Source organism: Malus sylvestris, chromosome 15, assembly GCF_916048215.2.
Source record: "Malus sylvestris chromosome 15, drMalSylv7.2, whole genome shotgun sequence".
In the NCBI taxonomy this organism is placed as follows: domain Eukaryota; kingdom Viridiplantae; phylum Streptophyta; class Magnoliopsida; order Rosales; family Rosaceae; genus Malus; species Malus sylvestris.
Genome location: NC_062274.1, coordinates 13648430 through 13672854, shown reverse-complemented (window position 1 = coordinate 13672854; position 24425 = coordinate 13648430). Strand labels below are relative to the sequence as shown.

General features: G+C 37.8%; 3 protein-coding genes and 1 long non-coding RNA gene across 4 annotated transcripts; 2 read left to right on the top strand and 2 right to left on the bottom strand.

Annotated features, from left to right (window-relative positions):
* Nucleotides 1–7142: 7142 nt before the first annotated feature.
* Nucleotides 7143–8513, bottom strand: LOC126603517 (uncharacterized). Its single transcript, XR_007616269.1, has 2 exons — nt 8369–8513; nt 7143–7665 (listed from the first exon to the last, which is right to left on the bottom strand). It is a non-coding gene; the product is annotated as an uncharacterized LOC126603517 (long non-coding RNA).
* Nucleotides 8514–11924: 3411 nt separating this feature from the next.
* On the top strand, nt 11925–12527 carry LOC126603515 (uncharacterized). Its single transcript, XM_050270393.1, has one exon. It carries the CDS (start codon nt 11994–11996, stop codon nt 12357–12359), a length of 366 nt encoding a protein of 121 aa, XP_050126350.1. The 5' UTR covers nt 11925–11993; the 3' UTR covers nt 12360–12527.
* A 1034-nt stretch (nt 12528–13561) lies between these two features.
* On the bottom strand, nt 13562–15296 carry LOC126603516 (uncharacterized). Its single transcript, XM_050270394.1, has 4 exons — nt 15104–15296; nt 14894–14982; nt 14660–14750; nt 13562–13868 (listed from the first exon to the last, which is right to left on the bottom strand). The coding sequence occupies exons 1-4, from the start codon at nt 15139–15141 to the stop codon at nt 13838–13840; spliced, it is 249 nt and encodes an 82-aa protein (XP_050126351.1). The 5' UTR covers nt 15142–15296; the 3' UTR covers nt 13562–13837.
* Nucleotides 15297–15684: 388 nt separating this feature from the next.
* On the top strand, nt 15685–18172 carry LOC126603514 (GTP-binding nuclear protein Ran-3-like). Its single transcript, XM_050270392.1, has 8 exons — nt 15685–15859; nt 15982–16051; nt 16559–16615; nt 16755–16872; nt 17210–17299; nt 17410–17589; nt 17677–17754; nt 17899–18172. The coding sequence occupies exons 1-8, from the start codon at nt 15857–15859 to the stop codon at nt 17966–17968; spliced, it is 666 nt and encodes a 221-aa protein (XP_050126349.1). The 5' UTR covers nt 15685–15856; the 3' UTR covers nt 17969–18172.
* Nucleotides 18173–24425: the final 6253 nt, after the last annotated feature.

Below are 24425 nucleotides of genomic sequence, written 5' to 3'. Positions count from 1 at the left end.
GGACAAGGTTCATTTTTTAGGGTGGGGTAATGATAGGATACTGTTATTAGTGATAATTGTACAACATTGTGGCGAGCTAATGTTGTTAATTGACAGATGTCTTGTAGTCATTAGTTGAATGTTGTGGATAAGAATAATAGTTTGTTAGATAAAGATTAGATTTGGGAAAATATCTTGTTAGGACCTTAGCCTGCGTTCTGGTATAAATACTGGATAACTGTGCAGATGCAGGGTTATGATTTGTAAAAGAAGTTGTTGGAGTAATACAAGAGAAATACTAGCATACATGTGCAAGGTTAGAACAAGGGGTTCTATTAGGGAAACGAGAAGATGTGAATGGCTCTTGTACACAGGGAGAGATGTAAGGTTCTTCTATGAATGACGACTTTCATACAAATTATTATGGTTAGAACTTAGACCATTGTGTACCATTTGCGGGAGTTGAGTCTAACACCTCCCAAGAGAAGAATACTACTTAACCATAATATTAGTTGCAACCATCATCATTGAGTTAGGATGTCCTCATTGGTGTTTACTAATCATTTCCTGTTCTTTCATGAAGCAGTCAGAGAAACAAGAAGGGATACCGCCTCAAATGTTTAAGACGACGATGGCAGCCAGCTATTCAAAATTTTCTTCCATGAAAGAACAGGTGAATTGCCTAATTCTTCTTGCTCTCTACTATTTTTATTATATGAGACACTTTTGTACAACTTTACGATGTAAACTCAAAATTATTATCATTCTTGCTCTGACTGCTTCAATTTTAATATTACTAATACCTGAAACCTTTTTTCGTTTAGGATGCTTATGAGTTCTTTCTACATTTTCTTATTCAAATTAACAATCTTCATACTGACGGTGGGAGGCGCGGGAGACCTATGTTTGATCCTTCGAGCGGTTTCACCTTTGATATTGATCTTCGTCCCAGCTGTGGAGTTCCTTTTTTCCATCGCTGTTTCTCTTTCCCTAATAATTCCAACTAACGGTCCTTCAACAAGCATTTCTCTACGAAATTGTCTTTCGTCCTCGAACTTCAACCTTTCAGAAAAGAGAATGTATGAACAGAGTGACTGGTACACTAAGGAGAAGAAAACAATTATGTAAGCTTTCTGATTATTTTCTGGTGTCAATGTATTCTCTTGATGATGTTGTGTCTGCTAAAATTTGTCAACATACTACGATGAAGATAAATTATTGTCAGTACACGATGATGTCTCTTAGTAACCATATCGAAAAAACAAAAACAAAAATAAATGTTGTCTCTCTCTCTCTCTAACCTCCCTGTTTTTTTAATAACTGCAGGGAAGCACGTCTAAATTCGTTCCCTAAGTACTTGGTGATGCACATGCAAAGGTTCGTAAAGGAGCCGGGGGTGGAGAATCGATGAGGCATCGTTCTCCGAATCAATCGAAGAGGCGCTCGCTTTCTCAAAAGCTGGGCTGCTCAGAGACCACGAGGGCCGATCTCAGAATTCGAAGAGGCACCTACTTTTCTAGCCTTGTCAGCACCTGTCACACGCACACTCAGCTTTGCAGAAATTATGGGCATTCTGTCGAAGACTTCTGGTGAAGTAGAAAGCACATGAATCTTACTGTTCAATCACCCACTTCCCACACGCAACAATAGCTCATGGGTACCACAGATAACTTTGCCAAAGTTCTCTGCCAAAGTTGAGCACGTGAAGCTTGCAGCTCAGCTCCCACTACCTTTGTGCTTCGTGGCAAGGTAGACTAGCAAACATGCCCAACCTTTACTCACATTCGAGACAACACTCCCAACAAGATTGCTTGCTCCAAAATCGAAGAGGCACCGCCCTCCGAATCTCGAGAGCCAGACTCCCAACATGATTACTTCCTCAAAAATCGAAGAGACACTGCTCCCCGAATCTCGAGAGTCAGACCCCCAACATGATTGCTTTCTCAAAAATCGAAGAGGCATCGTTCTCCGAATCTCGAGAGCCAGATACCACAGACCACTTTTTCAAAGTGCTCTGACAGAGTTAAAACATGTGAAACTGGCAGCTCCCACTACCGTGCTATGACCAAGCAGGGTAAAGGAATAGCATTACTACTTGTTGTTAGGGAGACTCCTATATATGTCGACCTTCATCCCCAACGGACAGGCAGACCTGCAAAAATGCTCAACCCTTCATCATATCTGAGAGGGCACTCCCAACGAAGCCTTTCGAAATATTCAGCTTTCTTTCCCCCCGATAATACCTCTGCAAACAAGCTATACTAGAGCAAGAATATCTCATATCATCAGGGTTAAAAGCAAGAGTATCCCATATCATGCTTTTTCCCTGTCTTTTCTTTTGGCCTTGTTTTTACCTGCAAGACAAGGAGAAAGAGAGCAATCAGTCAGCACTTGGAATCAAGCTTCCAGCCAGGAACTGACTGCCTGGAATCCCTTACCTGATTACTTACCTGGCATTGCTCTCGAGTACTCATCTTCAACATCTTATGTTCCCAGGGAAGATTCCGCATCTGCTTGAGGAACAGATAGGGCAAGTGCGAAGGATACAAGGAAGCATGTGGAGACAAGCGTAACAGCACACGTGCCGATACATCCATTACTCTGTCAAAAGCAAAAGTATCCCATATCAGCAGGGTGGAACGTACTCTAGATTTGATGGACTTGTTTTGACCCTCAAATTCTTCAGTCGGCCTTATACTCTGGAGGAAACCAGAAAACCCTCCAGCTCAGTTCAAGAATAAGCCTGTGGAAAGTTACTTCTTCAAAAGCAAAAGTATCTCATATCATCTCTTCTCATTTTTCTTCTCTTTATCCTTCATGCTGCTGCAAGATGGGGAGAAGGTGAACAATCAGTCGGAGCTCTGATTGCTTACCTTGTCTGTCACCTCTTTCAGCAGACCCCCTAGCTCGGCGACTTGGGGGACTCCTACTACATGGTTTGTATCGCGCTTGACCAAGCCTGAAACTACAAGTAAGCTTCAAGTGAAATTGATACATTACCTTGTGCATCTCCACCAGTTAAAGATACCACCCTTGGATGGAGGAAGAGTACTTCCAGAGAAGATGCCACATCTACCTATGAGACAGATAAGGCAAGTCAAGACGACACCACACTCCGATACTTAGAAGTTTCGTGATTACGAGATCATTCTCCCACAATATTTCCTAATGTCATTTGTACTAAATCATTCACTTGTAATCACTAAAGGAGAGCTTGAACCTATGTACTTGTGTAAACCCTTCACAATTAATGAGAACTCTTCTATTCCGTGGACGTAGCCAATCTGGGTGAACCACGTACATCTTGTGTTTGTTTTCCTATCTCTATCCATTTATATACTTATCCACACTAATGACCGGAGCAATCTAGCGAAGATCACAAAAAGCGACCGTTTTCGCTACCTAGGATCTATCTTGCAAGAGAACGGAGAATTAGATGGAGATCTCAACCATAGAATACGAGCTGGATGGAAAGAGTGCATCCGGCGTGTTGTGTGACCGTCGTAGGCCACTGAAGCTCAAGGGAAAATTTTATAGGACGGCAATAAGGCCAGCGATGTTGTATGGCACAGAATGTTGGGTGGTGAAGCATCAACACGTACACAAAATGGGTGTAGCGGAGATGAGGATGCTTCATGGGATGTGTGGGCACACGAGAAAGGATAAGATTGGGAATGAGGATATCCGAGGTAAAGTAGGAGTAGCCGAAATTGTAGGAAAGATGAGAGAAAATTGGCTCCGGTGATTTGGACATGTGCAAAGAAGGCCGACTGACGCTCCGGTTCGAAGATGTGACTACGGGACAGAGGTTCAGGGCCGAAGGGGTAGAGGAAGACCTAGGAAAACTTTGGAAGAGACTCTAAGAAAAGACTTAGAGTACTTGGATCTAACGGAGGACATGACACAAAACCGAGCGTAATGGCGTTCTAGGATTCATATAGCCGACCCCACTTAGTGGGAAAAGGCTTTGTTGTTGTTGTTTGTTGTTGTTCCTAGTTTGTTTCTATTTATGTTGAGTTTTGAAGGATTCTCATTCTCTTGTCTCTAATTTATGCAGATGTCAGAATAGATGTTGATGATATCATAAACATTGGCCATTTACACAGGGAGAGAGATCAAAATGGAGGAAGTTAGTTTCTCGTACCTAATCTTTCTCTTTTCTTCTGCACATGTATGAGAAATTTGCACAAACACCACACAAACTACATGGACGTCAAAATTAAGGTTGCGTGTGCTGAGAAGTTTTAACTGAATTGTTGACCTAAAACTGTGTAGATGGTACGTACATTGACACGAGATGTAAAGTCTTGGTGCATGTTTATATGATCTATTCGATTAATCAATCAGAGTATTCTCACATGTAAAACAAGATAATATACACTTGTTAGGCTACGTGCAGGGTATAAGCTATCAAAGTATTCTTTACATGTTATGTGTTTGTTTTGTATGTTTTTCAACTGTTAGTTGGCTATGTACAGGGTATGAGCTTATTGGATTCATAAGTCATCTTGGAACCTCTATTGATGATGGTCGATATATTGCACACATCTTGAAACGGGGGAGCTGGGTCGTTTTTGATGATGACAAGGTTGGAGAGTATTGTGAGGGAGGCATCCCTGACAAAGGCAAAGGCTATATTTATTTCTTCAAGAGAATAGAAAAACGAATTTTTTAAGACACAATTTTTGTAGATGATTGTGTGGAAACCTGCAACAAAATTATTGTTATTATTATTATTATTATTATTATTATTATTTTGAAATACAATAGTATGCTAAATATAAATAGTTAAACACCATTTTTTTTAAAGAGAAAAAAAATACCATTGTTTGCGAGATGCTATTTCAACTGGAGTTTTGTGGTGCTAATGTTTTAAATTTTGAAATTGGAATTAAAGATTAACATCTTTTGAAACTATGAACTGCTTGACTTTGCGTAACCCACCACAAGAATAAAAACAAAGCCTCATTCCACTAACTGACCATCAAGTGAGGTCTGTTATAACGTCAATGTGTTCGGTTTTGCACCAAGTATTTAGTTAGCTCCAATTACTCAATGTCTTTTCTTAAAGTCTCTTTCCAAGTCTTAATAAGTTTCTCTATCTCTTTTCCTCCAAGTTTCTGTCTCATAGTCGCATCTTCTAATCGAAACATCTGTAAATCTTTGGTTCACATGTCCAAACCAACTTAACCGATTTTCTTTCATTTTATGTTCAATTGTGGCCACTCCTACTTTACCTCGGATATCATCGTTCTTAATCATGTCTTTTCTCATGTGCCCACACATTTAACGAAACATTCTCATCTCCGCTACACTATTTTTTGCATGTGTTGATGCTTGACCACCTAACATTTGTGTCATAAAACATAGCTAGTTCATTATCGTTCTATAAATTTTTTTATTGGGGTTTAGTGACATATTAAATGAGGATATTTATAGTGGAGTTAAGGCGGCTATAACTTATCACAGTTGATAATAGCCCCCTTAAAGATTAGTTGGCAATGTTTTATGTTTTGAGGCTGTTTGGTTTGAGAACCGTGTGGTTAAATCCAGACTCCCCTCTTTGAAGTTTATAATTTTAACAGACGTTCTAATAAAACCGTTGTTGTTTCACCTAAAAAAATATTATAATAATTACATATAAAAAATAAAAAATAAGTAATTCATGTTCGTGTATTGTGTTTGATAATGGCTGATATCTTACAACCATATCGACCCCAATATAAGTTTTATCAATACCTTGTTCGTCATGGATGCTAACTTGATTGTCTTCATCTGTTATGATTTCTCTTCAATCATGACATCACTTTGAATTGGCGATTCAACTTCATTTTCTTCAATTTCTTCCTCCATCCTTTCTTGGCATATGGGATCATAATTTTTTTTTTCCTCCTTAGGTTTTCTTTAGAAACAACATTTTCCGTTCTTAAAAGAAATAAATCATATTCAAACGGAAACCATACCTTTACAATAACTTTCTTCATTCTACGCCAATATTGGATATAAATTTTTTCCTACTTTCTTTTGTGCCTTTTGCAAAACTATCCCACCAAAAAGCAATATTTCCCCGTAGATGAAAAAACAGCTATCTTGACCATCTTCTCCTCTGGAATATTTATTTTTTCAAAAAATTGCTCCACAACTGAAACCCAATCAAGAAAATCTTCTATGCATTCATCACGCTCAAAACAATAATTGTTCCAACATCAAGTGAACGAATTTGACTTGAGGCAAATCCTCTAGTGCATTCCCCATCAACAAAAGACTGTTTACAACCAACATAGATAATCTTTGGTGTGCCACACATAGCCTTCATCCCACAATCAACGTTGGAGAGAGATTTGCATCTCCCACGATCAATTGCTATTAGAACATGGCAAATCCCTACTCTGATACCAATTGACGCAACATAGGCGTAGAGGGTTGCAAAAGGGAAGGGTGCTCGAGGGGACCATATTTTAGATCTCTTTCTTCTATATGGCGGGAGGTTTATTTCGTATCAAAATCATCGATATCTCTTTCTTATGCATGGCAACAATAAAATAAAAGAAAGAGGGTTTGCCCGCCCAACACAAGTTAACAAGGATTACAAGAAAAAAATCCTTGAAGAACAATGTTTCTAGAATCCACCAGTTTGATAGAAATCCTAAAGGATAATTTGATTAATTGATGAGTTGATCATTACAATGGGAAACAGTCATGACTTAAATAAGCCATTTACAACACATTTGGACAACTCAAAAGGCTTAGGGAATTAAAACAAAAGTAAATGACATTAGTCGGACGACAATTAAAATGTTTCTTGCTGCTTTCTTGTTGCCATATCGATTGAATTTGATATTTTCCAACTTTAATTCTTCTTTACCAGAATTTGAAACATTTTATTTTCTTTATATTTCTTCGTCGGAATTGACCCATATCTTGGCCTACTTCATTTCCAAATGTGAGTTGTTGTCATTCTTTTGCTACCTTTATTTCAAATCGGTTTTTAATTATTTCAGGAACATGCTCCATGCATCATTTTTATTGATGAAATCGTGAGTATCGGATCTGTTTGTATGGAATCTGATAGTGGGAATCGTGACATCTATGAGGTGCATCATGTTAACTACATTGGAAGAGGCATGAAACTATCGAAATTACAGAGAAGAAGAAGATGAAGGTTTAGAACGAAATCAAAGCTTGTATTTGATAGTTGAACATTTTACAGAAAATGAGAGAGAATTTACAATTTATACTAGCCTACAAAGTAACTAACTCTAATCTTCTAACAAACTCTTACTAGACCAATCTCCACCATTCAATCATAAACCAATCTCCGCCATACATCTATTAATATTCCCCCTCAATCTCAACTGGGGTATCCCAATTTGAGATTGCAGCATAGTGAGTATGAGATAAACTGTTGAATACTGCAATTTGAGACATCTGCTTCTTATTGATCTTTGCAATCTCCAAAGTGGTCTGCCATGCACCCGGTCCAGACTCCAGTATATGACTCTTCTGCTATACCTGCCAATCATGTATCAAAGTTTTGGCACTAATGTTGATGCGCATTATCCTTTTCTTCTAAGAAGACAACCACAGTGGGGTAGCAGCAATAGAAATGAGAATTTCCAGAAAGCACAAAACCCAAAACCTCCATCACTTGTGAATACTCCAACTTGTTAAACAATGCACCACAATCTGAAACAGAAAGCACAGACAGAGCTAAACATGCTATCAATGTCATTAGACTCATTTTCTGCGTCATCAACCATATCATCTTCTATATCATCAACCACAAATCAAATAGTTTCCTCTTTGTGGACATATCATTCTGCAAACACTTGTTATTATACAAACTGAAAACTTTAGCAAGCGAACCAATGGACTGAAGCCATGACACTATTCCTTTACCTTTAACAGGAGCTTCACAAAGAACATCATCTTATAAAGTTGTAACACACCCTTATGCCGGTTATCACAATTTCTTGTGGGATTACCCTTCGTGGGATTTGCTGTCAACAACATCATTTAACATTGGCTTCGGCCTTCAAAATAGAAAATTAACAAACTATAGTGTGACATCGGCCTTAACTATAGTACCACGGGATCGCCCTTTGTGGATTTTACCAAAAAACAACTACTCTTAACAGTGGCATCGGCCTTCACAATTTCAACAACAGAAAATCAACATCTATGTAGGATTACCCTTCGTGGGTTTTACCTATTCACATCACCCTTCGTGGGATTTACCGCTAACAACTTCTTCAAATTTCATCGTATAACCGGACTTACAATAGATACATGCTAACAACTGAGCTAGTTAGACTCAACATTATAGGCTGAGATAAGCTCCTGAACAATTTAAACCCAATGAAGAGACAACAGAAATTCAAGGACTTACAGTATATAATCTTGAAACTAAGTCCCATTTGGAACAAATTATGATGGCAACAGCTGCACTATCAGGGACCATGAGTAACTTGACTAGCAGCACACCAAGGCCAGACAGACGGCAGAACAATTGATACAAAAGTTGTGGCATGAAGAAGATGGCCAATTCCCATGGTGAACATGTACCATGCACCTAGTCCAAGGCCAGGAGCTTTCACAGAGTCAAACAGTACGGAAGAAGTCAACAACATAAACAACATGAGGAGATGATCCATTCCAATAATACGAGCTCTCAATAGTTCAACAAAGGTATGAGGAAGTTTCAATCACCCAACAGAAACAAAATACTAAGCTGACAATACTGAAAATTTGGATGAAAACAAATGATTGTCACATCCCAAAAGTAATCACAGTGAGGAAGCAAAAGAGAGTAGATACCACCCATCACCTAAGTTCTGTTATATGCTTTTCAAAATACAATCTTATTACCACTGCCGAATCACTGCATTATAATCAATATATGATAATCAATGCCTTTGTTACTTCAAATGACATAGAGAGAGGATTGTCAACAATCTAATATCATGTTTAATGGAGATGGTATGACATTAACCACAGCGTCTAAAAGCATTAAAGATAAAACTTTCTACCATTGCAACAACTACTTTAACCATTTCACCAAACCTATAATCAGACATGAAAAGGGTAAAACCCAATCTTCAGGAGTGAAAGAATGACTGAGAAAGAATAGTAAAACCTCAAACACTTGCATCCAAGATATGTAGTTGCATTGTTCTGACATTCAATTTCACTGAATCATAAGATCGAACATGTGATATGCAAGAACCCATTAGCCAACAACGTTCAGAGACGAAGAGATAGCTGCCAAGAAGCACACTGCCAAGGAGATTGCCGCCAAGATAGATGTTGCTGCGACGATGAACTGCGACGGCGGGAAGGCCGGGATAACTAACCGGAACGGCCAAGATAAGGGAGGACACGAGAAGATGGAGTGCCCACATAGTAAGATTACGGTGCCGGACGTGAAGTCGATCAAGATTTACCACGCAGTTACATAAAACTAAACCATAACGGACCCAATTCAAGAACCATTGAAGACCTTTGATGAAAATCTAAAAAATCCCCAATTCAAGAACTTCCCACTTTTAATTTGGCCCAAAGGATCAAGATTCAAGCTTACAGACGAAGAAAAATTTGCCACAATTCCAAAGACCAAGATATCATATCACCGATGATCTCTGATCACAACCCAGAACGAAAATTTACCCAGAAATTACAGAACAAACTAAACGATTGAATAAGCACCAAAGAAATTAACGAAATCTCTAACAGAAAAATTAGAAAAGAAGTAAAACTAGAAATAGACGAAACTAATGAGAAGTAGAACCCACTAGAATCCATAGCGTGAGCCTGGTGGCTCTGATACCATGTTAACTACATTGGAAGAGGCATGAAACTATCGAAATTACAGAGAAGAAGAAGATGAAGGTTTAGAAGGAAAATAAGAGAGAATTTACAATTTATACTAGCCTACAAAGTAACTAAATCTAATCTTCTAACAAACTCTTACTAGACCAATCTCCACCATTCAATCATAAACCAATCTCCACCATACATCTATTAATACAGCAGACGACACTGGAGCTTTTAAACCAGCTTGATGGACTTGAGGCATCAAACAAGATCAAGGTACTGAACAGAATGTGGATTCACTGGTTAGAAACGCAGTGATTTATTTATGAACTTTTATCTTCTTGTCACCACCATCTTCTTTAAATTGCATCCTTGACAGGTTCTAATGGCCACAAATCGTATAGATATTTTGGATCGAGCCCTCCTTAGTCCTGGACGAATTGACAGGAAGATTGAACTAAAACTTCCTAATGAAGAGGAATACATGCCAGTCGCTATACTAGTATTGATGTTTGAATTAGGTTGGTTTATGTTGTCATAGGCCACCAACATGAGTGTTGTCTGTTTGCCATGGGAAAAGGCAGATGAGAAAAAAAGAATGTCATTGAAGTCGATCGGAGCCTCCATATAAACACAAAAAGCACATACAATTGCAGGAGCTGCTGAGTTAATGGAAGATGCCAAGTCTCTATGTCTTTTGTTCTTTTCCTTCTTTCCCTTTACCAACTGAATTATACAAGCAGGCTAGCTAGGTTAATTTTCAGTTTTTTTCTTCATATAATAAACCCTAGTTAAGAATGCATTTTCTATGGGTTGTGGTCAATCAAGTTATTCAAGCTTTCAGCTTGTGGTGCTAACTGGTACACTTGCCCATGTATGTTGTCTAGATCTGCTTATTCAATCGTACGTAGCCAATTATTAAGTTTAGTACGTAAACGTCATTGTTACTCAAAGTCATGTGCGTTATGCGTTGTCAATTTTTATGGCACGAAAAATATTTGAGATAGCCTAAATATGAACAAAGCATGCATCTTTGAAATTTCAACATTAGCATGCAAATCATGCAGGAGCATCGATCCAATATTCCATGCTGACTTCGACGTAACTTTTCCGCCGTCGGCAAATTAAGGACAAGAAAGCGAATAAGCTCATCGACAGACATCATATATTTGGATTCTTCCTCAACACGTTGCATGTCGAAACCAAATTTGAATGACACTTTAAAAGTTTGGCCTCTTTCTACTGTGGAAATGTCACAAATAACTAGTCAATACCAAATTTAAAGACGAAATAACTCGTTTTTTGGTGTTTGTATGTATGCTTTGGACAACTTGGACAACAAGTCAAACTGTTATTTGTGTGATCCAGATTGCTGTTCAAGCAACGGAGCAAGAGAGACTCCTTTTTCTAGCTCACGTAGTGTATATAATTTGATCAAGTGGAGTTGATTTGGTCTTTAGTGTGGTATTCCAATACTGCAAAAATGCATTGATTGACCAATATTAGCACAAAAATGCACCATCTACAATGAATGCACGTAGCAGATGTGAACACAATTACATTGTTAAAGTGAATGTGTTTCTCTATATGTATTAATTTCTAAACTCTTTCTTCACAAATTTATATTAGTTTAAAGTATAATCTCGCTATTATAAAGAAACGATAAATGTGTACATGATGACATGTGAAACTAATCGGTAGTTAGAGTACAAGTAGCATTCTCGTGATAAATTTTTATTTCTTGATTCATCTAAATGACTCAACAATCTCGAAATGAAATGAATTTTCTAAACTTGTTTGACATACAAGATATAATCAAAAGGAATTGCTACAATATGAATTAAGAAGATGAAATCAAGAATAAACGGATCTGTTTAATTTAATAAATAATTAGGTGAAATCCCAAGAGCTAATTTAGGGCCTAATAGTTACGTTGCGAGAAGTCGAGGTTATTTTAGTCTAATCACGTTAGTCATCGCTATCATCGCCACCAAAGAGACCGGAATAGCCGGTAAAAATATTCGTCAAAAGCGTACAATCGACCCCACACGGTGCTTAGACTAGTAACATTGTAACTGACACGCGTCCTGCGTTATCCAATTCACAATTCTCCCCTTTAAATTCTGAATCTAACCTCCCCAAAACTGTCGACTGTTCATTTTCCTATTCCAAACTCCCAAAACCATCGTCTCTCTCTCAAAATGTCCACCAGTCTCATCCACTTCCGGCCAAACCTAGCCGCGCCATGCGCCGCCGGAAATCGAAAGTCCAGCTCAGTTGGCGGGAAAGGCTTGCCGTTCAAGTGGTGGACCCCGCTCTTCGGTTGGTCATCCGAACCCGACTACATTGACCCGGAGGCAAAGACAGAGTCGGACGACAAGGCCCAGGGCGGAGCAGCCGACTCGAAACCACGGCGATCGCGGTTCTCGCCTGGCTGCTTCACGGAGGAGAAGGCGCGGCAGCTCCGGATGAAGACGATCGAAACGGAGACGTTTCATGACGCCATGTACCACTCGTCGATCGCCACCAGACTCGCCTCCGATTTTAAGAACCGGTCCGATCTTTGAGCCGGCGATTTAGGGATGATGATAATAATGTTTAGCCCCAAATCATCTATTTTTGTTTTTTCATAAAGTAGGATTAGGGGTGATGGAAAATGTGAAAGATGGTGACATCCATGATGTAATTAACGCTTGTTTTAGCTAATTGCGTGATTTAGACGATTAAGCATGTAATTATTGATGTTGTGTGTGTGTGTGTGTGTGTGTATAATTTTTTTTTTTTTAATTTGGTTTCTCATGAAATATTAAATGACATACCTAAAAAAATTGAGATTTCAACTTTTCTTGTAATTTCGATGATCAAGATGTTTAAATTTAATTGAGATAATGATGGTTATGTGACGATGATTAAGATAAACTAGGTTTGCTTACATCGGTTGAACCGTTCAAGATCAATAATAAATCCTAGTGATATTGGGGTAGGAGGTGACGAGAAGCCGAGAACGCATGACCACGGGTGCAGATGGGCATGGCACAAACGCCTTGCAAGGTCTAGGTCAAGTTGTTGGTTGTGGCATATTTGGATCTTTAGTAGGATCCTACAACTTGGAAAAGTATCCAAACTGCGAATATGCCCGTGAGGTATCGCACAGAATCCATAGATCATGAAACTCGTGATTCATGACAGGCACACCGTACTTGGGAGGCTTGGCCAGATAATTTCACCAAAAAAGTATTGATGTACCATATCGGAGGCCAACTCCGCAAGATAAACTTATATGCACCCGAGATGTCATGTTGGTGGTAGCCCAAGCAAATCGCTCACAGGCACACTGCTGCGTGAGAAAGTCCGAAAATCTTTCAAGTACTAAAGACGTGACACATGACATTGAATGAGGATCCTCTCCGGATCCTCTTTGTGAGGATCCTGGAGATTCTCAAATCGTGTGATCAAAAATTATTTTAAATACTTTTATTTAAAATTAATTATGAACAATACCTGAAGAAAACTGACCGCACAATATCCGATGAACGGACACGATTTGAGGATGAGGATCCTCATTCCACGACGTTGCCCGATTGGCTTGGGATATTGCCTGCGTGGCATCCTATGCATAGGCGAGTTAGTCTCCTACCCTGCAGAAGACAGACAAAATACAAGACTCCGGCACGCAATGTTAGCAAAACCAAGGCACCCCCCCCCCCCCCCCCCCCGACCTCTCAGCATAACAAAGCATGTACAACTGCAAGCATAACAAACCTAGCAATTGACAAAACCAGTTTTGTATTTATTCACTTGCAATTATAAGCCGGAAACAGATTGCAGTCTTGCATCTTCGGCCAATGAAAAGAAGACAAAATGTAGCATCCGTATAACTCCATAATAGATGGAGATAATCTGAAATTATCCTACGACAATGTATCAAAATAGCCTTAAGCTAATGTTGGTGCCACTGGAAAATTGACCTGAAAGAACCCGCAAAACGACTCATGTTGTTGAAGAGGTGTAAGCTACCGCACATCTCAAACCATGCTCTTGACATTCACTTGCTCTCAACATCATACAGATCAGTTCTGAATACATCTATTAAGGATAAAACACAACAGAATGTCGAGAAGACAATAAAGACAGGAAGAGAGTGAAATAAAAAGAGTCCGAAGAATCAAATAAATGAAACATTCACGAGTAGCAAGTTACAAGAGTAAATTCATGATTCCGTACCACTTTGGGTGAGAATTAGTATCTTATGTGACAACGCTACCCTTATGTGTTTCTCTTTACATAAGTCAAACATAAGGACTTCTTCTCAAAGACAGAATTTCAAATTTCAAAAGGAACCACATCGGAACAAACAAGTCAGTCTGTTATGTATGAACCGAGCTCGAAGGTAGTCTATTTTAACAATTGATATCTCCAAACCATCACCGCATTGTTAATACAAATTCTAGCTTGCAATTCAAACAATTCTCTAAAACCAATCCTACGCTGCTCCTTTCACCCACGGTCCACCGCCAGAACATGCAACCATGAAAATAAAAGAGCACTCTCATGGAAACAAGTTCAAACACATCTCAAAGATCTGGCCACGAAAATATCTAACGCATGTGCCCGTCTTATTCAAACACACATTTCTAGCAACACATCATATTCCTACAGCCACTTATTGCAAAAGCATATCCCTAAAAGTCCGAAAATCTGCAGCAAACGGGAAAATCTATAAACTTCAGGTTACTAATTCTTCCACCCATTCGCATCAATTCTGCAACTTATAGCAATCGAAACATATCATTTCTTATAGCACCAACCTATCTGTTGAATATATAATCTATCAATCCCCAAAAAAAGTAAGTATACAAAAGGATACACCAAATAAAAGCCATGAGCAAATGCTCCAACCAGCACGGCAGTAAACAAACGGTCCCGCACAACCGGGTTCCTCCGCAATGACAGTCGAACTGAGAAGATTTTTACATCCACAGAACAAAAATATAATTTTGTTGGTAAAAAACCCAGATGGAAAATATCGATTAAAATCAATAAATAGCAAAATTAAAGCCAAATATAAAAAAAAAAAGTTGAGAAAATTGGAAAAACTTACTGAGGGGAAGAACAGGGGCGTATATAAGAGGAATCAAGAACTTGATTTGATGCCCCGGCTTTCTCTTTCGGATTGCAGCAGCAGCCTCCCTATCAATATTTTCAATTCTATATTAATAAGGCACCTAAAATTTCCATGAATTATAAGAAAAAAAAAACACAAATATAAATAATAAATGAACTAAATTTCCATGCGTTTGGCGGGACTTACTGATTAGAGGAGTCGGACGAGGCGGGCCAGGAGGCCATGGCCGGTGGGTCGATGAAGGGATTTGAGATCTGGAGATGCACTGTCCGATTACTTCTGTGTGCGAAATCAAAACGGTGCGATGATATGTTACTGCGCCAAACGTTTTATTTTTAATCTTTTTCTGCACCTTTTTTTTTAATTTCCAAAAATGTAGAAATCGGCTCCCTTAAAATAAGTGTTTTTGTCAATTTTTGAGAAGTTTGTTATTTCTGCAATTTTTTTTTTAAAATAAAAATCAGCTGATAATTTTTTTACGGTAATTCATTTTTTTAATACCAAAAAAATTTACAAAAATATATCAACCTGAACTACCATTATGCGATTTAACAGTATTTCTGCATTTTTGACATTTGTTTTTAAAGAAGTATTTATAGTTGGGCCCAATTCTGCACAACGCATTCAGATTTTCAAATAGAAAAAGAGTAGTTGGGCCTGGTGTCTGGACCCACCGTGGGACCCGAAAAATTCAAAAATGGTTTGTTCTGGAACATATTGTGAGAGGACAAAATTAATAAGATCCAAAGGCGGAGATGATAGCGTCAATCTAAAGCCACGCGCGGAGTCATCCAAGCCATTTAAGTAGCGTCCCTCCCCCCACCTCCATACTCAATCCCCGCCTTCGTCTCCGTCTGTCTCTGTCACTCCTACGCTGCTCTTAGATTCTCTCTCTCTCTCTCTCTCTCTCTCTCTCGCCATTCGCCGCCTCGAACAACAATGGTATCTCACGCTCGCTCTCTTTCTAATCCTTGTCCTGCTTTCGTTAGGGCTGCTGGTCGATCAATTTTGTTCCGATTTGGTTCGTGTTTGAATTTTTCCTTGTTTTGAATTTGTTCCTGTAGGCTTTGCCGAACCAACAGACTGTTGATTATCCGAGCTTTAAGCTCGTCATCGTTGGCGATGGAGGCACTGGTAATCTTCCGTTTCCATGTTCTGTTTCTTATTTTTTTTAATTGATGTTTTCATCGACTGTATTTAAACAATTATTGCCATTTTTTAAATTAGGGTTTCGAGAAGAATTTGATTCAATTGAATATGTTGTCTGGATTTTTACATATTTGACTAAAAATATTAATTAAATTGAAAGGGCACCATATTTGGTTTGTTTTGTGATACTATCTAATTAAATTGATCTTGATTGAAATAAACAATCTTTTTTCAGTGAAATTATTTCATTCCTGTATGAGGTTTATTTGTCTGTAAATGTGATTTATATGTCTTTTTGAAAAAATAGGGATAAGAGCAGAGAAATGTCGAGCTAATTAGGGATTAATAATGTGTTTTGCAAAATATTAATTTTGTTAAAACAAATTTGGAGCTACATAGCCTGGGAAATAAGAAACAATGTTAACTATTCTTGATGTTGTAGCTTGTTGTGTGATGATTTGGATTGGGGCTGAATGTTGATGATTTATGCAGGAAAAACCACTTTCGTGAAGAGGCATCTCACTGGTGAATTCGAGAAGAAATACGAACGTAACTTTACTACATTGTGACTTTGTTTGCTTATTCATTTTGCTCTACTTTTCCTTGCAAAATGTTAGGTGATTGTTGTAATGAGTTTGATCGTGATATGTTTGCTTATACATTTTGCTCTACTTTTCATTGCAAACAGCAACCATTGGTGTGGAGGTTCATCCACTGGACTTCTTCACAAATTGTGGAAAGATCCGCTTTTACTGCTGGGACACTGCTGGGCAAGAGAAATTTGGCGGTCTTCGTGATGGTTACTAGTAAGTGAAAATATATGTTGCCTCTGCTTTTAGTTTTGGTATTTCAAATCCGCATAAAAATGCATTTGACAGTAACTTATATAACTTCTTGTATATGGGATTAACCATGATTTTGTTTCCTTAGTTTAGGATAATAAATGGTGAATTATGTGATAGGCACTGATTTATTAGTAGGAAGAACAATATGTAAAGGCTTTGGGGGAAGTCTTTTATGATTATCTGATTGTCTCTGAATTGTTTCTCCAACTGTTTATGGGGATGGTTGGAAATTTTTTTGCCGTTTCGTTTTTCTCCTATGTTGAAGGTCTCGCCTAAAATTCTGTGCTGAAATATGCAGCATTCATGGGCAATGTGCAATCATCATGTTTGATGTTACCGCTAGGTTGACATACAAGAATGTTCCTACATGGCACCGTGATCTATGCCGGTGAGTTAAAACTAAATTCGATTTGTGTTAGGTCTATTGTTTCTTTGATTGTTTTATTTTTACGTTTGTTGATGATGGTTTGGTATATGTGACTCTAAATGTAATTTCAGTGTTTGTGAGAACATCCCTATTGTTCTCTGTGGCAACAAGGTTGATGTGAAGAACAGGCAGGTCAAAGCCAAGCAGGTTACCTTCCACAGAAAGAAGAATCTGCAGTACTATGAGATATCAGCAAAGAGCAACTACAACTTTGAGAAACCCTTCCTCTACTTGGCGAGGAAGCTTGCAGGGTAATTACAAGCATTCTCATTTTGATATGGTTGCTATAGAGTTGTCGATAGTAATACGTGAGATTAATACTGTTGTTGTTACTTCAGTGATGCAAATCTTCATTTTGTCGAGTCTCCGGCCCTTGCTCCTCCAGAAGTGCACTTTGACATGGCTGCCCAACAACAGTAAGAATTTTCTCTACGTTGATGAACCTAAATCTTGTTTGATGTTAACAATGAAATTAGTAATATTTCAATTCAAACAACGTGGATTCAGTATCTTCTAAAGAGTAAAAATTGGTCTCATCTCGGTTATTTTGCTTCTTGCAGGCATGAAGCCGAGCTTGCATCAGCGGCTGCCCAGCCTCTTCCTGATGACGATGATGAGGCATTTGAATAGACTGGGAGATGACATTTCAATAGAAAGTGGCTTATTTCTGCTAGGACATGGCTTTCATTCTGCTGGGAAACGGGACTTGTTTTTCGAAATGTCATGTTTAGAACACAATGACTCGGTTTTAGTTAGATTCAACTATAGCTATTATTAGCTATTGTTTCTCATTGGTTGTGCCGGTAGTTAATCGCATGAATGTTTTGTTCTCCAGTCAATTTCTCTTTATTTTCCGCTGTATAATGTTTCCGAAACAACTTTGTTAGGTCGAATAGTTCCCTGTTCTTGGCCCTAAGATGAATTGCCGGTTTTTTATTCCGCAATCGAAATTGGAGGAGTCAGAATTTGGATTCCATCGAAGATGTTTACGATGAAGGCTTTTCTTAAGCAAAGCATTGGATCCGGTTGTGTGTAGCCCTCCGTTGTTTTTAGTACGCCGGTCGGAATGTGATTAGGAGGAAGGCTTTATTGGAGCAATTTGGATTGAGCACTAATCGGCCTTATGAAATACCTGAGTTTGCACAAAACCCTTTTAGGTCATAATTCTGATGGGCTTCTCGCTTGGGAGCAAAGCAAAATCTTGTAGCCAATTTGGGCCGGAAAAAAAGGGCTGGTCCTAACTCCATCCGTTGTGAATTTGTGATAAGGTACCACAAATATGAACTGTACATAGAATGTAGAGACAACAGTTGAAACTGAAACTTTCTGTTAAGGGAAAAAAAAAGGCTACAATCTTTTTGGTACGAAAGATAATAGTGGAGAGAAATTTAAACCACGAACTTTGGTGCAGGCGTAAACATTTTGAACCAGAGGAACTCAAACACAGTACCATTGGTGTAGGCGTAAACACTCTCGAACCAAATAGAATCAAGCAGAGAACCATTAGTGCATGCGTAAACACTCTTATCACTTCAACTACGATCTCGCACAAGGCTACAACTTGAATTGCCCAAATGTCAATGTTTTTTCAACGATATTGACGTTCTTTTTATAGTACAAACATTGCCTTCGTTGCAATAACAATCGCATATGGACGTACTATTCTGGTCTGTCTACGTGAGTAAGGAGGGGAGGTCAAGCAGTTTTATCATGTTTGTGTCATGTTTGTGTCATGTGTTTGTTCCAAATCTCCAATCATGTGTTTGTGTCATATCTTAAGAACATAAGGGAAAGCAGCAATTAACTGCATTACAAAGTAGTACAAACCTTTCAACACCATAAGTTTTGCCTCATCACAACATGTGAAGTCCACATGGCACAGATAAATGCCCTTCTGCTGGCTCTGGCAAATTGCTTCTGGGCCGTACTCACAAACACAAAACATAGGTCCCAAACCCCCACTTGCTGTGTCTCAGGAACTCAATATAGCGAAAGCTATATGCCTATCAGTACATAGTACTCGTGGCGTGGTTTCCTCTGTTAGCTCCACCGTCCCGCTCAGTGCATGACTTCCTGTCTCTTCTAAACTTCAATTTCATTTATTGGTATGATTGATTATTGTAGTGTGCAAAAATCATTATTTGGAACCTAAGTTGTGATATTTTCTTTTGAATACAATGATGTATATAGTTGATTGCTTTAGTGTACAAAATCAAACTCGTCATTCACTAGAGCATAATTTAAAATCCAACACCTACAGATTAAGAAAAATATCACTAAATTATAGTACTGAATGGTATTTTTTATACTTTAAATCTAACATAAAATTTGCCCTAACGAATTATTATTTACCTTGAATAATCAACCCTATCAATAAATGAAATCAAAACTAAAGACAAAGTAGTAGAAGCAAGGTTTTCTTGACGAGTCCAATCTTTAACTAAAACAAGACGCTACACGGAGAATGTTTCGCTAGTAGGATCATTGTTCATTTCAGAAAACAAGAAAGTTAATAATATGGCTCCCCGGTCACTTAATTTCAGCCCCAATTTACCAAAGATCCCAAGGACTCGTCCTCATCCGTGTCGGTTCGAAGAACACTCATAGAGACCCCAATTGCGTTCAATGTGGGTACATACAACTAGAACTAGGGCATCTGCATCATTCCAACCAGGGGTGTGGGGGCATGTGAAAGCTGGTCTTAGCTCTTGCCAGCATGTTCTATGAGAGTCTATGATATCTTATGTTTCTTCTGTGCCTTGAGGCTGTAGGGGTGGCCCTTCAACTTCAAGGACACTGTCCAAAACTTCAGGGGCTCTCATATGGGATCGCAGACCCCATTCCTGTTCCTAACGAGTAAGATGTGATTTTAGCTTTATGGCAGCTACAAGGTGGCTTCCGTTGTCGGTGGTCGGTCGCCAGTCGGGTTTAGTGTTTATGGCTTTGGGCAAAGGCATAATGATATATCCCAATTGGCTTCCATTGTCATTTTTGAAAAGTCATCTTCTATTGCTATTATCCTGAATATGCTCTCTTTGCAGTGACTTCACTGTCTTGCTTCCTTTTTGTGAAATGGCTATTCTTTCTTTTTCATACGGTTTCTCTCTCTTAGCTTTAGTACCGACGTCCATATTCGTTTTCTAACTTCCTAAAAGCTAATTCATTTCATGATACCCAATTGTGACAACTAGCTATGAACTAACACGTTAAAATTTTAAAGAAACAGTTCAGCGGCACAGTACTAACTATTACACCGTGAGAAAACCAATAGGTATAACATTTTTTCACAAACATTTTAGTTTATAAATTAGAAGTCGAACATGGATGTAATTTGTATGTAATTAGGTCAAATTTCCTATGTGATGTGAGACTCATTATTCAACATTACATTTATAGAAAGGGGTCGCACTTTTTTATGTTCCTTAGCTCACTAATTAATCACACTTACTGCTCCTTAATCATGCAACAATTAATTAAAATGCATATAGCATACCTTCATAGTTGGTGCATTTGTATATATAGATAATGCATAGAGAATGCATTTGAGTACTGAGTACTGAAGATTGCGACTCAACATACTTGGCCATCATATGCAAATTCAGATACGAATTCATATGAATAAATATGGAGAGAGAGAGAGAGAGAGGCTCCTCCTCCTCATCGATCCTCATGGTAGGGTAAGATGGTGGAGCATGAAAGACGATGATGGTGTTGAGAGGAATTCATTGTAGCCTGCTGTGTGCTACGCATATATTAAAAATATATCATGTAAACTTGAATCAGAACATGTTCTGCAGAGGAGACATGTGCTTACGCATAACGGGACTAACATAAATACAAGGATAGCAAGCAACCGTCTTTGTCTATACATGTATTTCTCATGCTACTATAGATATTTCCAATTTATAGCTAAAGCTAGGGAAACCTGAATTTAATACCACCATTCATAACTTCATATATACTTGTAGTACATAGCTTCTCTCTCTCTCTCTCTCTCTCTCTCTCTCTCTCTCTCTCTCTCTCTCTCAACCTAGTTGTGATGATCTCGAATCCCATGCTTTTTTTCTTTCAACTTCATGTCACTTGAAAGCGCAAGGACTGGTCCTATAGTTCATCTAATATTCTCAGCTACCTGCTTTTATTGAATTTGCTAAGAAAACTCGTTTGAAAACTATTTAGTTTTTATTTTTTACTTTTTACTTTTTGTGTTAAGATACTGTGTAAAGGGAATGAGATCCATTATGGATCTTTGTGTCTGGAGTCTACAGACTGAGAAATCCAGACTATTCAAGAGAGAGAAAGATATACGGACCGTTCAAGTTTTGAATTTTTATGAAGTGGGCCAGTAGGATGGCCTAATAACAGTCGTAGAGTTGAATTGAGTGGTCCGAATCTCTCGGCATGCGAGCACCAAATACAGCAATCCAAAGTGGATCTCCATCCTGAGTAAAGTATTGGAAGAAAGAAAAACTGAAGAAGGGTGATGGAAGAAGGGGAAGAAATAAGGAACAATGAATATAAACAAAATTTTGAATATGAAAGTTACTTAAAATCTTTTGGTTTTTATGGTAAATGAAATGGTTGAATAATTTAAAAAATGAGATTATTCAGGAATAATCATTGAATAATGCTAAGATTACGCATTGAATTTTTGGTAGTAGATCCATAATAAAAAAAGTGTTTCTGATTGTTCAAGAATAAATGAAACAAAAGATACAATTTCACTTGTCTTTCTTTTTATCAAAAAGTTTAAGGGAGGAATGGTTATCCCATGTCAGGCCTAGGGCATACCACAAGTTTTTTTTAGGACTTACAAAAGGGTCGTAGCTCTTTTTTTGGTTTTTACAAATTGCCCACCAAGAAGGATAGTGGCCAGCAACACTTGAACCTAGGCCTTAGTCTAGCGAAGAGAATGATCCTTACCAACTCAACCGACGCTCGTTGGCACCATCCTTCATCCACTTTTCTTGTCGAATTTATTCTACATCTTTCCCACAATTCTTCATCCATTCTTCTTCATCTTTCCCTTCTCCATGAATTTTCCCTCTATCACTAACACAAAAAGTGAAAACCCAAAAAAAAAAACTAAAAACAAAATGGTTATCGAATATGTTCAAAGCTATATTGACTTCATGTTAACAATTATCGGGTAAATTTTGTTATGATCTAATATTCTTATGTCACGCATGTACCAATTTTCTAACATATATAATGTGACTAAGATATTGTAAACCATTATCGGCCTCCTCAATATTAATATATAGGATATACCAAAACATACTAGAAAATCAAGGATCTAGAGTTATTCATATACAAATGATCCTCTAATCACTAGCTAGCTTAATAATAACGAAGATCCAAGGTTCTGTCCGATCAAAGGATTGACAATCCTGATTACTAGAAAGTTCTACGTATATACTATATACTAGTTCATTAGAGTCAGTCTCATCATGGAATGACATGCCTTCACCCTTGTAATGAGTAAATAGTATTCTGCATTTCTATGAGAATCCTACAAAAAGTAAAAGGGAAAACTAATGAAAATAGTTTGAAAACTTTGAGTTTTAACGATAAGGACAAAATAAAAAGTAAAGTAAATAGTATCAGGATTGACTTTTTAGTGTAAAAATGTAGTTTTTTGTTAAAGTGAACAGTACCACGTGTTTTTCATTAAAACTCCCAAAACAAATCCTTTGCTTCTTCATTCCCTCTTTAATACTTTTTGTTCCTACAAAGTTTAAACCAACAAATTCAATAAGCTGAAAACAATTGTTTGAAAGAAAAAAATAGTTTTCACAATTTTTTTCTTCCCATGTACATATTTATTTATTCAATAAAAAAAATTACAAGACAAAAAATAAACGTGTACTGAAATCATTTCCTCAAAAAATAATGTAAAATTATTGATCGATGCGTCTTGAGCCTCTAGAGGTAAAGTAATGTGATGAAGCATTGTTTATAATGTAATATCTTTGGTGACAATTACTTACAACTGAATCAAATTAAATATTTGAGGGTTACATGATTGCTGTGTAAACATTCCTCCAACATATTCCTAATTCGTACCAGTAAATATAAAAATTGCATTGTATCATGCAACACCACGTGCCTCGATCTCCCACGATTAAGAATTTATATTTAAGAATGTAGAAACACACTTCGGATTCCTTTCCACCTAGTCTGGGATCCAAACCGTTAAAATTTGTTCTAATAACTACAAACATGGGTTTCTTTTAAAAGTAATAATAATTATAATCATTGGATCAAATTTTAATAGCTCAGATCCTGAACTAAGTGGATTAAATGGAAAGAGATCCGGATAAGACTCATTCCTAATTCAATATCCAAAAGAAGAAAAACATATGCAACTATTTTTTGTTTTGAAAAGAGATTAAGCAGTAAACTAGGGAAAACAAAACAAAAGGAGGGTTCTGCGAAGCTATAATACAACCTGGAAGACATGGTTGTTGGGAAGAGACATGAGTGGACAAGTATGGTTTTATAGGGACAAAACATTTGGCATTTTTCACAAGAAAAATGTAGCACTTGTTGCTTGGTTTGGTTCCCTTTTACACTTTTGTGAACTGTAAATTTGTACTTTGCAATATCTGTTACTGTGAGAAAATCTTGGGAAGGTAGAAAAAAGTGGTAAAGTGGTAAATAATCATCATAGATGACTGTGAACAGTAAAACCAGTGGAACTGTATATAAAAATAAGAAATTAAGGTAATTTAAAACAAAAGCCCTGGATTCACGAGGGGATGTGGCCAGTGTGTGGGTGGAGGGAAGTACGGATTTGACATTGCCTCTGCCTGTGTGATTCTTGTACATCAGTGCCAGAGGTTGTTATCTTTGTACTCAAAGACAAACCTTGCCAGAGGCAGAGGTTGTTATTTTCTTACTCAAAAGACGGAACTTTTTTACTATGCACCGGTATGTATCTTAAATACTGAATTCTTGACCGTTGATTTTTGGATTCTTTAGTTGCAATGTAATGTTTGATTATCATTGCTCAACATACGCATACCATACACCCAAACATAATCCAAAAAACAAACCAAACCTGCCTTTGCACTCCCGTTTTCTG